A 17,368-nucleotide genomic window follows, 5' to 3' on the forward strand; every position below is an offset into this window, starting at 1 on the left:
TAAAAATATATTATAAGTAAAAAATACAATTATTGTGTTGTATGACTATTACATATAAACATTGATACACCCATACATAAATGTTTGACCCTTTCACAGACATTTAATTGAATGACTAATTCTTATTTTTTTATATATATATATTTAGTGTCTACATGCTACAACTAACACCATTTTCATACTTGACCCTCAACGTGGTAGTGATGAAATGAAACTTGCCACACAAGCATGCAAAAAATTTGTGTATGTTATGTTGTTTAAAAAATCTGTAACCTTTTTCGATCTACAACACTAATATTGGAATATTAGCATATGGATGTTGCTGAAGACCACCACAACCCCACACACTGTATTTTTCCTACAACAGGGAATATTTCAGGAAGAGAGGAAACCAGCATGGAAGAAAAGACTGGGTGGACACTATGTGGAAGCCTGGGACAATACACCATTCGTTCCAGGAGGATGCTTTCAGCTGTGGTGTCTTTGTGATGCAGGTAAATGGAGGGAAAACTACTTTACATAAACACTGTTCTCACATTTTCCCATATGAGACAAGTCATGTTCTCCGCTCTCCTTCTAGATGGCCAAGCAGGTGGTGGAACACTTTCCAAAAATTCCTGAGAGCATCAACATAATACCCAGCAAAGAGGAGATGTGCCACATCAGGAAAAATGTTGCCAAAACAATTTTGCAGGCATCAGGTATTGGCAAACTATTTTGAAAGAACAGTTTATTTCCAGAGACAGAGTGATGGAGTATAATTATCTACATTATCATAATTGCAGTGTCGAGAGATGAGTATTGCTCTGTATGTGGACAAAAAGACACTACGACCAAACAGAGGAGCTCTTCACCTGGGTATTCTTTATGTCATTATTGCCTATTTGTTGAAAGTGAAAAGAAATTGAAGAGAAAATGAGTTTTCACAAATACATTTCATAATTACAACAGTTTCTGAATAAATCTAACAATGTCCTATTTTTCTTCCAGGTTCAATGTGAATTGTGCCAGAGGTGGTTTCATGTCCAGTGCCTCGAAATTAATCTGCCACCAAAAGAGGAACCATGGATTTGTGGTTTGTGTTTGTAAGCTATTCAGTTAGAGGAGCTCATGCTAAAAGTGTGTTTAAATTGTAAAAAATATGTATGTATTTGATGAAGCAGAAAAAATACATACTTATATATATTTTCTTGCTTATGTTTTATCAATTTTGCTTATGCTTTATCATTTAATCATTTGTATATTAAATATCATTTAACCAAATCTAATCACTCATATTGTAAGAAACATTACTATTAGGTTGATGTGTTTACCATTATTATCATTTGAAATGTATGCTTGCTGCTTTTCTTTTATTCATTTGTATGCCTCAAATGTAGCTGACTGATTTAGAAGTCTGTAAGTGTCCATAGACAGACCACAAATGCTTGAATGTCTCAGAATAAAGTGACAAATGAATGTTCTCTTAGATAAACATCTTGCAGAAGGGACATGTTGTGCAGTTCTGTATTGTGTATTGTATTAAGATGAACATAAAATAAACAACTTTCTGACTGACACTTTTAGGGTACCAGACAATGTGTGTATGCCTCACCCCACTTGTCCTGGCAAATTATCTCCGCCCCATAATTCCCTTTATAAAACAGACAATATCATTTTCCTTCAATGACTTAATATCAACAAAATATCTCAACATTGCTGATTCCAGATTCATTTCTGGAAGCCGGGCTAAATTAGCAAGCACTGTTACTGCATTCAGATATCAGATACAGACATTAAAGAATACATGAAAAGAACATTTCAGTAATTACACTGGTAACTTCTATAACAAAGTAAAATCTCACAAGCCTAGAGAAGTCATTCAACTCACGTGATATTTAGAAAGAAAAATATTGATGAATACCTTGATAAGTCACTTATTACATTTACATTGAAGCAGCAGTTTATTCCAAAATCCACACCCAAAATAAACATCATGTTTGCTGTCATGTTTTCTGAGTACTTGTCAATAATCTGATGGATTCAGTACCACGGACAGTAATATTTATGCAGGACTGTAAACATCAATCAATGTACATGAATTGTGTTATTGTTAAAGTTTCATGTTAAACACAGATGTCATACAACAGGAAAACATAAAATAGAGTTTAAACATTCTTTTTATTCAACACCTGGAGAACACTGTTACACAGTCTTTATCACAGATAAAAACAGAAAAACAGAGGTGAATAAAACAGCAAGACATGGGCTGTAGTATGTTCTGTAGAGTCCAGACAAGATGATCCAACTTGCTTTGTAGCAGTCGTCTCGATGCTTTTCAAAACCTTTTGAAACAAATCATATGTCATTATTAAAACCACCACACTTACACAGTTCTTTTTCATTTTTTTTTTCTCAAATAAATAAATAAATATAAACGGTTGTAAAATGAAGCAATTAACTATGTTCAGGAGATTAAACATGATTTTCCTTTCTACAGTCTGGATTGTTACCAAATTACAGTTCATGTACAGATTCATTCATTATTATTTCATAAACACATTTTTAAACACCATCATTATAATGCAGGTTTTGTTGCTAAAGGACATTCTATAGCATCAGAACACATAATGTGAGAGATATTTGCCAGTAGGCTACATCTGCAGTTGGCTAAAATGTAGTTGTCTGTTTGCACACGATGAAAAACAATATGAACTTTTTAGACGGTCCCTATCTTGGTTACGACACACATTGAATATTCATCTCTAAAGTACATGCTTAAAAATATACTTGCCCATTTTGATCGATTGTAAAAAATGTTGTAGTTCACAACCTTTGTTGTCAATATCATGTAGCTGCTTCGAATCTGAAAAAAAAAATTGCTTTATTGACTATTTAATTGAAAAAGTTCTTTAACGCGAATGTGCGAATATAAAACCAACTTTACCTAAGTCGTCAAGACAACTTTATGGCAGTCCCATGAGATGTGCTATGGTTCTGCTGTGAGCTTTGTTTGAAACTTTATTCGCAGCTGAAATAGAACAAAAACAGTCAATCGACTGAATCTCCTATGTAGGCTACATCGCTTGTACATCTCTGCTTTGAGTGCAGATTTCAGTGAGTGAGAGCGCGCTCTGAATAAAACTAATATTCAGATTCAGATTAGCGATAACTAATCTGAACGCCTTCTGATTATTAGACATTGCATTCATAAACTCAAAAGAATCGCGTGTTTGTTCTTATGCGCAACGCGTTTAGCTACCGTATAAGAGATGTCTTTTGAGAAGACTCAACCCGCCAAAGTGACTAGTGGGAGTGACTGTGTTACACGCCACAGCTGAAACCCACCCGCGAATGGTGGGTGTTAATGTCAAGCCCTGATGTATAATGTTAATAATACGCCCAAACGTTTGTATAAAATTACTTACCAATTTTCTTGATTCCCGTTTTCCCACGTCGAGTTCATCCATGCGGTGTAACAAGATGGCGGAAAACTGAACGTCCTCACGCACGACCACGGATGCCGTTAGAAGTCACGTGACAATGGAAACCAATATTTTTACTTTAATTTAAAGAAATAGATTTACTTTACACTAACAAGACTTACTTTTAATTTAAATCAACCAAACTTTTACGTAACACTGATGGCTAGACAGAAAATTTAATGTTTTGAGTTACATCAAGTATAAAAACTTCTTTAGAGTAATGACATGCCTTGTGCACTTTTTTCAGTGTAAGTAATATATGGGTAATACATTTTTAAGTAAATAACATAATATCAACATGAATAGCTTGTCATGACTCCACTCTGCTGGTTATCTCTCGAGTCATGCATAATCACAACTGATGTAAATTAACTTAGAGGGTCAAAAATTACATAGTGTTGTCACAAACTTCACAGTTTACGCAACAACACTTTTTGCATACTGCTCGTGTCAAACTTGAAGATTTCTTGGCACACGTGTAATGCTGAAAATAGTTTGTTAAAATTACTTTTCCAAAACATTTAGTGCCAACTTGTTTTTCCGTGACATTTTCAGGTGTAGAATTTTTTTTTCTAAATTACATGACTTTTCTGGGATTTCCATGACTTTACAAACACTGTTTTATTCAAATCCTCACAGCACATCCTAAACAAATCAATTGTCAAATACAGTGCTGCACATCAGAGCATCAGAGTATTTACAGAAGCATTAATGAAAACTTCTATTCAGTACAATATGAGATATTGCTTAAATATGATGTTATTATTATTTATTATGCATTACTACATGGAATTTTACCATACAGTAGTAGTATATTTTTTTCACAATTTCTTACGTTTCACGCTTCTAGTTAAATGAAGATTTTATTTTGGCAGAAAGCCGAATGAAGCAATTAAAGATAGTATGTTTTTAACCAAAATCTACACACCATGTGCTTATTAAACAGCAAAAGGCTGCGATTCAACTACACAAGTCTGCACGTGCTGCTCACACTGCAGTCTGTAATCCCTTACAAACACAGAGCGCATAAGATGCTTTTATTGATGATGAGGTGTTATCAAGTACGGATACGGTCAGCAAGGTGGCCCCACCTCCTTGAAAAAAGCTGGGAGAAATATCAGATAGATTTGGCTATTTTAACATCGGAAAACTTGACAAAAAGCTATTGTGTAGTTTATTTTTTTTTTTTTGCACTTCAGACAAAGTAAAAAAACAAAACAGAAATTATCGACCACTAACCTACAAATATAGAAGCCTTAAGACGACCACTGCAGCTGCAAGCTTTTGAACTGCAGAGCCATACAGTTAAGCAGGGTTAGAACATACGTTTACATTTATGAATTTCAAGTTAATATTTTTATATTCAATTCAAAATTCCTGCAACTTTCTTGCTTTGCTTTTCATCAACACATTTATTTGTATCTTTTAATGTGATTATTAAAGTGTTTTATCCACACACTAATGATATATAGCAATGAATGTGCGTGTAAAATAGCCCAAATTTAGGGGTGAAGCATGTGATATGGCCAGTGTGATTTCAATTGAAGACTTAATTTTACAATTTACAGCCTCAGCCTCTTTTCTTCTTAATAAGTACTTTGGCAGTAAAGACTGTGCTAATGGAGATACATTTACATTCATTCTCAGTACTGAGCACAAACATTTCACAGCAACTTTACCTTATTCAGGGTTTTTCCTGCATAGAGTTAATAGGCGGCTGCCTCCGTCAAATTTCATGCCACCTCCAGCTGTCTACAAATCTCTGGTGGTTGTCTTCATGGAAAACACTAACAAACATTGCACTCGGATTGTCATTTGTAACTACAAATCTCTGCAATAATAATAAAAACAATTCCGTTGTCGAATAGTCGTTTGATGTCTTTTATCATAACTTGAGATCATATAAAACTATAATGATGACACGCGAGACGAGAGGAGCGCTGCAGCTCGAGTGTCTGATAGAAACACAGATCACAGCTTGGCGATATATCTTTATTTCCTCCTTAATTAAAGTTCATATAATACGGGAATGTGACATGTAAATAAACACAAACTCCAAAATTGTCATTCTCTGTGCGGTCAGAACAGTTTCAACCAGTCACAGAAAAGACCCAATCTGAGCGCGTTTCGAGACCTGGAGAGAATTAAAAGATCCTGATGCGTACTCTAACAGGAGACGCTCGTCTCTCACCCCCGCGTGTGTATGTAAGTATATATATATTTTTTTTTATTTTTTTTTTAATTTTGGATAGACTAGATTGACAAATGCTTATCAATAATACTCTTATGGCTAAATGATATGACTAAAATGTCAACAGTTTTCATTGACTAAAACTACATTAAAAAGCCCAGACTTTGTCAACTAAAAATACAAATAAAATTAGAATAAGGTTGACTAGATATGATAAGAACTAAAAAAGGACATTTGAGACAGGACTAAGACTAAATAAAAAAAACATCTGACAAAATTAACACTAGTATTCAGTTGCCAGGTCATTATTTGTGTATTAACGCAAAGCCAAAGTTTGTGTTTTTAACATCACTTTTTTGATCAGTATGGTACCACCTCCGCCTCATTTTGAGCCAGGAAAAACCCTGTTATTAATTTGACACTTAGACATACTGAAAGGTAAGCTCAGTTACAGATTTTTTGGCATTGCCTGAAGTGAAAACTATTATTAACCTTCTGCTGCGCAACAGGTGCAAATAAAGAACATAAAGTGACTTCTAGGTTACTACACTGAGCATTTCCTATGACAACAGCTATCAATTATGAAATGGTTAGAATACAGCTTTGAGACTTATTATTACAAACTTGATCATTGTGAACTATTTTACATACACTGTAAACCCAGATTTTGTTTCTAATTAAACTTACGAGTGATCATTGCTTATTCTTTTATGTTTAGTAAAAACCTGCTATCATTACTAAACAACATTAGTTGTTTGTACTTTTTAGCTGAAAGATTCATTGCACTAATCAGGTTTAGCAGAGATAACTTGGTATGTTTCAACCCGTTCTCATCAATCTGCGTATAAATAACACGACTTTATACTTCCAAATTGCGTGCATATGATACGCCAAAATCCAATTTTGCGTGCATATGATACGCCAATCCTTCCCATTAACATCAGTGGAGAGCAGATGCGTCGAAATACCTTCAACGGCAATGACGTCACAAGCGAGGCTCAGTTCGCCCAGTTCACCTGATGCGCGTACATCTTCAAACAGGTAAGGAAGGACAACAGTCCTTTTTTGTAATCAGATCACGGTGTTAACTGTATTATTTTAATTATTACAGTGTTACTGCATCACGTTACATGGGGTCATGTGTCAAAATGGCAGCGAATGCGTTTAAATTAGTTAGTGAACAGTGGGCCGCTCTATTTGCTTCTACTCTAAACAGATCTGTTGCAGTTTGAAATTAATAAAACAGTTTTCAATCATGTGTTTACATGGGTCTTCATCTTTTAGACATGGCTGATGATAGCACTACAAATCAACAGACTGAATTAGTGTTTGCAAACGTTTTTAGCTAAAGTGGCATGGTTAGCCTAGCCTACGGGACCCCCCAGGGGTCAATAATAATGTGGAATAATCAGTGCGTATGAAATAATTCAGGCACGCGCAGACATTACTAGTTGCTTGCAGATGCATGATACTGTATGGTTGGATTAGACTCCTATCCCCAAGATATTTGATTTCTAATGTCATCATATATAGTGCATTGTACCTAAATTGCACATTGTTGGTTTGATTGCTTCTATTGCTCTCTTCGTGTTTAAGTGGCATTGGATAAAAGCATCTGCTAAATGATTAAATGTAAAGGAAAATTAAGCAAGATTTAGACTAGACCCTTTGTCTCCAGCTGAAAAACAGTAAGCTCTTACAAAAAAAACATGAATCTGTAGTTGATAATAATAGCTAATATGTTAATAGCTAAAATAAACAATTGAATACAGAAATATAATTATAGTTACAACCAAAGGTTGTAATGAAAATCTGCATTCTCCTGCAAATAGTCAGACACCACTATCCTCTACTTGAAAATTAAAAATGTTAACCTTTACCCTCAAATCACTGATGTGGTCCAAATTTTCCATTCAATTATAAGTGTCAGCAAGTTTGAGTTGCAGGCAGATCTGAGATCTAACTGACACCTTTATTTTTTGTTGTTAAGTACAATGTTACGAGTAAATAAGAACAAACTAGAAGCTGTTCTTCTGCTCGGGGATGCATTTGTTGAAGAGATACAGGCAAGTTTCATTCTTGTTATACACAAATGTGTAATTAATTAACTCCAATTAGTTAATGCCTATGTTTCACCCATCTACTTTTCATTACATGCGCATAAAGAAACGTAACACAGAGCTACGAACTCAGAAGGCTGAAGTCACAGGACAATCCAAAGTGACTTGGTGGAAGAGGGACCGTGATGGGCAGCGTGTGACCACCAGCAAACGGAGGAAAAGAGGTTCATCTGCTGGTTAGTGTACATCTTATCAAATTTATGTCAAATACTTTAAATGGAGAGTGATGTGAGATTTAGAGTAGGTGCTGGTTTGATAATGCTGTTGTTACTCAATATTCTGTATGCTTCCACATTCATAATGTAAATTACATTATAATGCCAAATACATTTAGGTTTGATAGTTTCCATGTTGTAAGTTTGCCAAAGGTTTCAGCTTTTATTTTTGTACATCTGGCAAAGAGTTTGAAAGAATTGTACTCTAATAAGAATTCTAATGTGGTTTATGTTATTTTTACTTCCAAATAGTTGGTACCGGTACTTCTCCATGTGCTAGTTCCACCATCACAACTTCATGTACTAGCTACCAAGATCCTGGTAAGTAGAAAAACTACTTTAAAAACACTTTTCATAATATGGTATGCTTCAAATGAAAACAAGGAGTTACGTAAAAAGGAAGCCTCATTATACCTGCACTTTTGCTATGTTTAGTAACTAGTCATCTAACAATGTTCCTTTTCTAAATGCTTTTTCTACAGTCCCCTAACATGCTTCAAATATTAAAAGTTAAATAAAGTTACCACAATTTGGTGCATCAAGCCCTGTCAACATGACAGAAATAGGAACACTTCAGACCAGTGTTTCTCAACCTCTCCTGCAGGGACCCCCTGACAGGCCATGTTTCTGTTTTAACCCTAAAATGGCACACCTGATTCAATTAATTAGAATATGAGTAGTTATTAGAGTAGGAAGAATAGGAATTAGTCAATTAATCAATTAGTCAACTACTCATTAAGCCTTTATTTAATTCAATCAGGTGTGCCATTTCAGGGTTTAAACAGAAACATGGCCTGTCAGGGGTCCCTGCAGAAGAGGTTGAGAACCACTGCTTTAGACAATAGCATCACTGTTTCTCAGCAAAATCACATGGTTGTTGTTTAGTTTCACAATTAAGTGGGCAACACTACTGACAGCCAGCACCTACACAGAATCTTAAGGGTCATGGATTTGATTGCCCATTTCCAACTATCCTTTCACCCTCTGCCTTCTCTGCTATCACTGGACTGTCCCTGTATTAAAAGCAATGGAAATGCCTCAAAAGAAGTCAGTGGTAGTGGAATTGCAATGTTGGATTTCTAGTATGTTTTTATTTTTCTCTTTCTCTATCTGAAGATTTTAATATGCAGAGGCTTGAGGACCTTCTACGGGATTCAGAGAGCATTGATGGGCAAGATTTTGCTCAGCAGCCATCTTTGTCCAGTTGGTGTCAAAGACAGAAAGGGGTCAAACAATGTTGGCAACAGGCGAGGCCACAAAACCTTCACAACTTGTTGTCAGCTGAGAACATTGTCCAGATGAAGTGCAACCACTGTCACGTGGCAGAAGCCATCATCCGTTGCAGGGAATGTTTGCCCTCAGAGTGGTTTTGTGCAGAGTGTGATCAATTGGTACATAAATGCCACACTCTGCACAGTAGGCAGACCACCATGTATGGCTTTTATAAATACATTCCCCCAACAGAGTTTGTGAAACTCCATGATGATAAGTACATCATCTGTGAACAAGGTTGGTGTCTCTTTTTCAGTTGATTTTCACTTTTTTTTTATCAACACACAACATTATTAAATTATTCATTATGTTTTCCAAGTACTTGCTAACAATCCAAACATTCTTTAATGTCATTCTGATTGTCCTTTGCTCTTGCAGATTGTTTGCTGCCAACAGCCTTTCCTCAAAATATATGCTCCTGTGACACTGGTGATGTTGCAATCTCTGTTGGTAGATCCATCATACTGGTTTGCATAAATGGTAGGATTGGGTAAAAAAATATATTGTTTTTCTAACATATTACTTTAGTTCCTTGTTAGTTATTTGTCTTTCATGTGCACTCAGGCCGTTATAATCTTCACGTTCCAGTGCTAACATGCAAACATTGCAATATGCAATGGGCTCCAGAAGTCAGTGACTTTGTAAGGAGTGGTTACTGGCCCGCTACCATGCAAGCACTGACACTTTTCCACCAAGATCTGTTCCATTCCTTTGAAGCTATGAAGACAACAGCTCCAGGAATGTCAGTGAAAGCCTTCACAGCAATGTTGGACCAGAGAACAAAGCGGTTTGGAAGAGTGAGTAAACATTTGAAGCTGAAAGACAAATGCATTCGTTGTTATTATTATAAGTAGCTGTAAGGCTGGACAGTATGGCAAAAATGGTGTTTGAGTCCAAACAGGGCACAAATTCAAATATACCCACATATGAAGTCAAGGCCCACAAGTGGCTGTAATATTTCAGGTTATTGAAATTAACTGAACTGAAGACCATATTAGACAGCATTGCCAATAGCATCCTTTATTTGGGTTTGAAAGGGTACATTGACAAAACATAAATGGGGTGACCTTGTAGTTCATTGTCATTTAAAGCTGTTCTATAAATTGTTTTTCAGACTGACAAAGTGAATGCAGATGCTTTTCAGAGGAGCTTTCTGCAATATGTGTACTGCAACTCTGAAGAGGACCAACTTCTGGAAAAGGAGCCATTTGTCTGTCCAGCCTGTAGTCCTGAAATGGTTGCTGTTTCAGTGGATGGCAACAGAAAACTCTACAGGTTCCAGAAAGCAAACCAGTGAGTTTTGTGTACACATTAAAAACAGCCAATGTAGTTAATGTATGTACTTGCTATTAACATTATCATAATAATATATTTATCATTTTGTTATTTAAAATTAAGCTGTTGATTATGTAGCTGTTGAATATAATATCCATGTTAGACTTTGTAACCTTGTTTTTTTTTTTTTAAATGTCATATAAATACAATTATTAAAATTTATTATTATTATGTAAAACTTACTACAGTGGTTATCCAGAATACATTTTGTTGTAGGAATGAAGAGCCAGGGTTCTTTGATGGAGTGTTTTTATCCCAAGACTCTGAGGTGTCCAGTTTTGTTGAGGAAGTCCGGGGGGCTGTCAAGAGTGTAAGTTTTCAATCAGGCTGAGCAGCGGATATCTCTGGCTTATTTTATAACTAATTGGAAGTACAGTTGGAAACACTGTAGCCTTATTATGTGTTTGGGTGAGGGAATATTTGATCAGGTGTTGAGATGGCAATGGCAGGTTGCTGAGGTTAGCGATGCAATCAGACTTTCACAAAGAGTGAAGTTGCAGAGCTGGATGAAAAAAATACAACTAGATTCTAATCCAGAGGGCACAGTATATCTATAGTATTGGTTGCCGCACATACAGTATGTCTGACACAATTTCTGACAAAGTTAGACTATTGCAATTATCCTCCTGCATGCTAAATGGCAAATAATTTCAATTGGTTTGTTATACTCCAGGAAGTTGCAGATGGAAGATGGGTCAGGCAGTCAAAGACTAAATCTAATCAGACTGTAATTGTTGGTGTGTTTGAGCGTGCAGCCCTGCTATTTAACTTTTTACTTTGGTAGACGGCAGGAAGAGCAATGTGTGGGGAATCCCACTGGACAGCAGCAAGAGAGACATCAAAGCAGGCCAACAAGTTGGATGAAGAAGGTGTAGAAATTGCTGTGTGCAGGCATGGATTCCTCCTCAAAGGTTGGTATTGGTCTTGATAAATTGCAATGAAAAATATTTGTAGATGAAACATCTGAAGCCTATTCTTCAGTGTGCAATGTGCTCTATACTTATTTCTTTTTTTCCAAAAGGTCTGAATATGTATAGAGGAGAAATCTTTGCATATCCAATGTTTCTCCAAAAAGAGTTCCAGAGTGCTGCATTTTTGGCCATGGATGTGACCTGCCGTTATGTGCCATACCTGAAGAAGGTGTCAGAGGCCCTGACTCATCTTCAACCTCTTCAGAAAATGAGACATTGCTTGTCCGTTATGCATGCCAAAGCCCACAATACAAAATGCGAGGTGATGCTTTTAACTACTTTTACATTTCAGAGTGATGTAGCCAACAATTAACGTAAAGTATCACAATGAATGATGTTGTGACCCAAACAACAACAAGCCAGGAGTGTGTTTTGAGTTGTACATGAGCCCCTATGTGCTGTCCTCTACAGCTGGTGACCTTGGGATATGCATCAATATTGATCACCCTGTTTCCTGTCCACTGATTCCTGTAGATTCTGTGGAATGCAAGGAACCAGGAAGGTGCCGGAACCACTCTTGGTGAAGAAGTGGAGCAAGTCAATAGTTTTCTCTCCAGATGTGCCCTGACCACAAAGTATATGTCCAAGTCAGGTTTGTAAGCTTCTTTGACCCCTGCTCCCCTGCAATTGTACACATTAACATTTTACAATTTATTGTGATTTTTCTATTGTTCTTTACAGTAAGAACTGATATGCTTACTGTCCATGCTATTGGGTGGAATCAACGTAAAGAGAATGGCCTCCACATTGCCTTGTCTTCCAGATTCAAAAAGGTATGTTCATGTATTGATAATTAAAACTATTTTAAACCGTTAAATTTCAACTTAAAGTCCACCCAAAATGCATCACTTCAGCTATGTATATGTAGTCGAATATGTCATTATATTAAATCAGGCAGGAACATACTTTTTGGTATTTTATGAAATGACAGTGTGTTGCTGTTTTGCAGACAGTAGAAAACACATTAGATGCAACAGAGAGCCTGAAGAAGATGCAGGACCAGTTGCATTGCAGTGATGACATGCTAAAGCAGTGGGTTGTTGATGTCAAGCAGTGGGCCAGTAGCGGTAAGGGCAATATTGTTTTATACATAAACACTGTTGGAGTAATTTGGTTGTAATGCATGTAGCTGTAGCTTAATGTTAAATTATGATGTGGGGATGGGCACTATTTGCAAGTCATAAGTCTTCAATTAGTATTTTGACTTAAAGAAAGTAAACATTTTAGCAATGAGAACAGAATGATTGACATGTTCATGCAAATCAGACCAAAATGGAACAATATTATTTGAGGTAGGAAATGACTGACCAAGCACAATGTGCCAGTAAAGCCCAATTTATACTTCTGCATTGTCTTAAAGTGTGTCTGTTGCTGCTGTACTATGTGCAATTAAGAAAACTTAAGTGTGTTTGAAACATTTCTCTTTCTTCTTAACTTGAATTTAGGAAATGTAGCAGCCAGTTCTGTTGATGCTCGTGGTTTGCAGATCTCCATCGAAGCACTCTTTGTGAGCATTTGTCAGAAGAAGCACTACCTTTATAGACAGAATGGTATGTATTAGTAAATGTAAGTGATGCAGATGGAAGTTATATTGTTTCTGTTCATTAAATGCCATGGCAGCTCTTTTGTAATATCATTGTTTTTGCTCTTATTACAGATCGCAACAAAAGGCGTCAGAAGATTACTCAGAAGATTGCCCAAGAAAAGAAGCGCTTGCTAGGTGAGATCCAGAGATACAACCAACAACCCAATGGTGATCCTGTGGACACACACTCAGTTGTGCAGAAACTCTCCAACAAAGCTGCAGAGAGCATGATCTGGCCTTGGCAGGAACAGAACACAGGTGTTGTATTAATATTTAACTTTGTTTATTTAAAATGTATCATCATCAAATTAGTTTATTAATGTATGATGTTTTCATTCTTTCAGACGGTATAGACATTCTCGCCAAGAAGAAGCTTTTTGACCAACTAATGCTGGTCTCACGACTGACTGAAGAAAAGCAGATCCTTGTGAAGGAGATGATGCAGCACTGTCAGTACCTTAAGGAATCCGTTGCAAAGGTCCAGACACTGGTAGCCACCATTTCAGATTGCATAAAAACAGGAAGTAAGTGTAAATCAAACTATATGGCTTTATGCACTTTAAAATTCATAGGTCAAACTATTTTCAAGTGAAAAGCAATCATGCTAGTATTGGCACAAGAACTAAGGATACATGGCCTTCAAATATTATTTTATCCAATTATTATTTTCCAATTTGACTTTGTATTTAACATTTGTTCTAACATAAATCAGCTCTCTCTGATAAAATGTTTAGTGTGACGGTAATTCCATTACTCTTCATGTGTGGACTTATAGGCTATCCCAATGGATTCACAGAGGAGGCGTGCAAGGGCCTCATCAGTCTACTGAAGAGAAGACTGCATAACCTCAGACTCAAGCAGCAGACTGTAGCATGCACATACAGAGGCATTCTCGAACCAACTCCTAGGCTGGTGGAAGAAGATGAAGGGGAAATGGACTGGCAATGTGACCTCAGCTCTGAGGATGAGGATGATGATGAGGATGATAATGATAATGATGCTGAGGTGGGGACTCAAGTCACTTGACTTGGGACTCAAGTCACAGTTGTAATCCATTTTGCTTTGACTTGTACTTTGATGACTTGAAAAGGTTTTTAAAGTCTTGACAAAAGATCATGTTTTTGTAAGTGAGTTAGATTGAAAGTGACAAAGTGACTCCTCAGTTGTTTGTTCCTGCAGTTATCCGTATTTTGCTACATATGTTCTCAGATTATACTCTTATTTTTTTTGTGTTACTGGAATTGTAATAATCATGGTTATGTTTGCAACTGATAATGTCTGTAAAATATTTGCTGATACCTGTATATATGTGTATGGAAACAGAAATACAAATTTGATTTGTCATCAGACTATTGAGTTGACTTTGGCTCATCACACATCAAGCATTACAAAAGAGAGAACTGGGAGCTTTCAGATTCAACCTGAACTACCAACATTTTAGAACTTTAGAGGTCACAGTCACACCAGGTCACATGTTAAGATAGATGTATGAAACTAACATATTGTACACTGATAGTTACTGGCAGTGTAATATACTTCAATACTGACTATGTAAAACCATTGTAGTTATAGTCTAAATGTATATCAACTATAGTTAACCAGGGTTGGGTCAGATTGCTTTGAATACAAACAACATGGCAATATGAATAATCAGTTATGATTTACCTTTTAGCAACAACCCAACTTGGTATATCATTTTAAGAAGCTCAGTGATCTGAGGCCATGCAAAGTAAATGTTATGACCATATCCATTTGATTATCAACTCATCCCATGGTAGGAGCCACATATCAGATGTGGAGACTGTTCATAACAGTGTCATCTTCAGAGATACATGAAGGAAACTTTATAAACAGGGATATTGAGGCTACTACATTATATAATCCAGACCATGTAGGAGCATTCAGGTAGTTTGGAGGAGCTAAAGCATGCCAGAAGAGGAATATAAAATCCCAATATATGCCCCTGTGTCAATGGTACCTTCTCACCCATGCCATGGGCACTGATGCACAAATATCCTAACTTTTCTGGAAATGGGGTTTGTAGTTTCTCACAGTGACAGGTGCTGGAAGGAGGAAAATGTAAATAGAAAACTATTTGCCCTTTTTTGTAGAGATCAAAAAAATCTTTAAACAGAAATAAATACAGAGGATGCAACAGGGCCAACAGTATGTGTAATGCACTCTTGTTTTTAAATAGCAATAATAATGTTACAAGTACAAGAGATGACTACCCATCATAGACCATGGTCTTTTAGTGTTTATTTTTTTTACCATCATAGCAGCATTAGCATAAATAGATATGCATATAATGGTCTGCACTTATATAGCGCTTTTTTTTTTTAACCTTAGAGGTTACCAAAGCACTTTACACTGTGTCCCAATCACTCATCCACACTCACAATCACACACCAATGGCAGCAGAGCTGCCATGCAAGGCACTAGCCTGCCATTGGGAGCAACTTGGGGTTCAGTGTCTTGCCCAATGACACTTCGGCATGTGGAGTCATGTGGGCCGGGAATCAAACCACCAACCTTGCGATTGGAAGCCGACCCACTCTACCACCTGAGCCACAGCCGCAGCTTATAAGCTGTGTGTGTGTGTGTGTGTGTGTGTGTGTGTGTGTGTGTGTGTGTGTGTGTGTGTGTGTGTGTGTGTGTGTGTGTGTGTGTGTGTGTGTGTGTGTGTGTGTGTGTGTGTGTGTGTGTGTACTTGTACAACTATCTTTGTGAGGACCAGTTTGAGTTTTAGACCATCGGAGTGAGGGCTAAGAGAGTAAAGTGAGGACATTTTGACCGGTCCTCACTTTCCGAGAGCCTGTAAAGGTCAGTTTGAGGGTCAAGAGCTGGTTTTAGGGATCAGGTTATAATGAGGATTTGGGCAGGTTTAGGGTCAGGGTTCAGGTCAGACACTTAGTTGTGATGGGTAGGGTTAGGGTAAGGACCTAGAGATTGCATTGTGTCAATGAATGTCCTCACAAACATAGATACTGTGTGTGTGTGCGTGTATGTGTGTGTGCATGTGTGTGCGTGTAAATCTGTTTACAGTCAGAAACAAACAAAAAGCTTTATTTTATATTGAGCCTGCATGCTGAAACTAGACTTGAGATGGCTTGTGTCCGAGAAATGAGAAAATTAAAACTTTGTTGTATAGCTGAACCAAATACATCATTGGAAAGGCTGTGACCTGGAGAGTAACATATGTTAGTATGAAGAGTCTACATGGCTCCTGCTTTGAAACACTGACCTTTGAACCTTCACCTCTGTGCATGTTTGAAGGCTTATAATTCAGCAACAAAAGGGGCTACAGATATGGGACTAACTGTTATAGAGAGCTCTTGACCTGAGTATAGTCAACAACTGGGGCAGTTTTGGGGCAGTTAACCAAATATGGATAAAATATGGATTAATTAATTTGACCCCATTTAACAATTAGATATTTAAAATCTGATTACATAGATGTGTTTACCATCCCACTAAACCCCCACTATACTCCCAACTCACTATTTGCAACCTCCAATTGTAAGAAAAACACTAATGTTTTAAAAACTACAATTCCCTTATATCCACACCATGCAGCTTGATACAAATCAGCACTACAGTTGTAGTTCTTCTGGTTTGCAAAGTAGGGTTGTAAACTAGGGTTGTAAAAAGATATATCTACTGAATATATTAAATATCTAGTACAGCCGAACTAGTAATAACACTACATCTAGATGATCTATGTTAACAAAAAGTAGATATGTTGGTTTATTTCAGATATTTTAGCCAAAACAGGAGTATAACGCGCAAACTCCGCCCACAACACACTTCCGTAACCTTATGCTACCAAAAATTGAGATTTTTTTTGCACATTTTCCAATGAGAAATTATTAAAAGTGATAGCCTTAACATGAACATAACGTATTGTTGAGTTATCAATTTGTTTTTCTGTAGAGAAATATTGAAGATAATTAAAAAAGCGGGTGTCTGTGAAGAAAGTACTTCCGGGCGGAAGTACGTAATGCAAGCTACGTGGTTTCAGCTATAGCAACATCAATAGCAACCACCATAGCAACGAACTAAAGATAATATGCATACACTTAACGAAGATTATGAAAACAAAATGCAACTGTAAGGTTATTCTTAACACCAAAGCTGGCTATATATCTTGAGTACTACAAGGATTAAAAAGGTTACCCTTACGGAACAAAAATATATGGGAATATACTGCAAAAT

General features: G+C 36.7%; 2 protein-coding genes and 1 long non-coding RNA gene across 3 annotated transcripts in view; 1 reads left to right on the top strand and 2 right to left on the bottom strand.

Moving 5' to 3' along the window:
* The window catches only part of LOC127638005 (kinesin-like protein KIF15-A), a 171,737-nt gene that overhangs the window by 105,775 nt on the left and 48,594 nt on the right, over nucleotides 1–17,368 (bottom strand).
* On the bottom strand, nucleotides 2,773–3,474 carry LOC127638077 (uncharacterized). The gene is made up of 3 exons (XR_007969836.1): nucleotides 3,408–3,474; nucleotides 2,927–3,010; nucleotides 2,773–2,845 (listed from the first exon to the last, which is right to left on the bottom strand). It is a non-coding gene; the product is annotated as an uncharacterized LOC127638077 (long non-coding RNA).
* Nucleotides 6,600–14,495, top strand: LOC127638071 (uncharacterized). The gene is made up of 18 exons (XM_052119407.1): nucleotides 6,600–6,696; nucleotides 7,646–7,721; nucleotides 7,822–7,951; nucleotides 8,243–8,311; nucleotides 9,107–9,499; nucleotides 9,641–9,742; nucleotides 9,827–10,059; nucleotides 10,377–10,555; nucleotides 10,814–10,907; nucleotides 11,382–11,508; nucleotides 11,619–11,830; nucleotides 12,043–12,160; nucleotides 12,250–12,341; nucleotides 12,518–12,635; nucleotides 13,014–13,118; nucleotides 13,226–13,411; nucleotides 13,498–13,677; nucleotides 13,929–14,495. Exons 1-18 carry the CDS (start codon nucleotides 6,635–6,637, stop codon nucleotides 14,177–14,179), a joined length of 2,727 nt encoding a protein of 908 aa, XP_051975367.1. The 5' UTR covers nucleotides 6,600–6,634; the 3' UTR covers nucleotides 14,180–14,495.

The sequence above is a fragment of the Xyrauchen texanus genome, chromosome 46 (genome assembly GCF_025860055.1).
Source record: "Xyrauchen texanus isolate HMW12.3.18 chromosome 46, RBS_HiC_50CHRs, whole genome shotgun sequence".
Taxonomy (NCBI): domain Eukaryota; kingdom Metazoa; phylum Chordata; class Actinopteri; order Cypriniformes; family Catostomidae; genus Xyrauchen; species Xyrauchen texanus.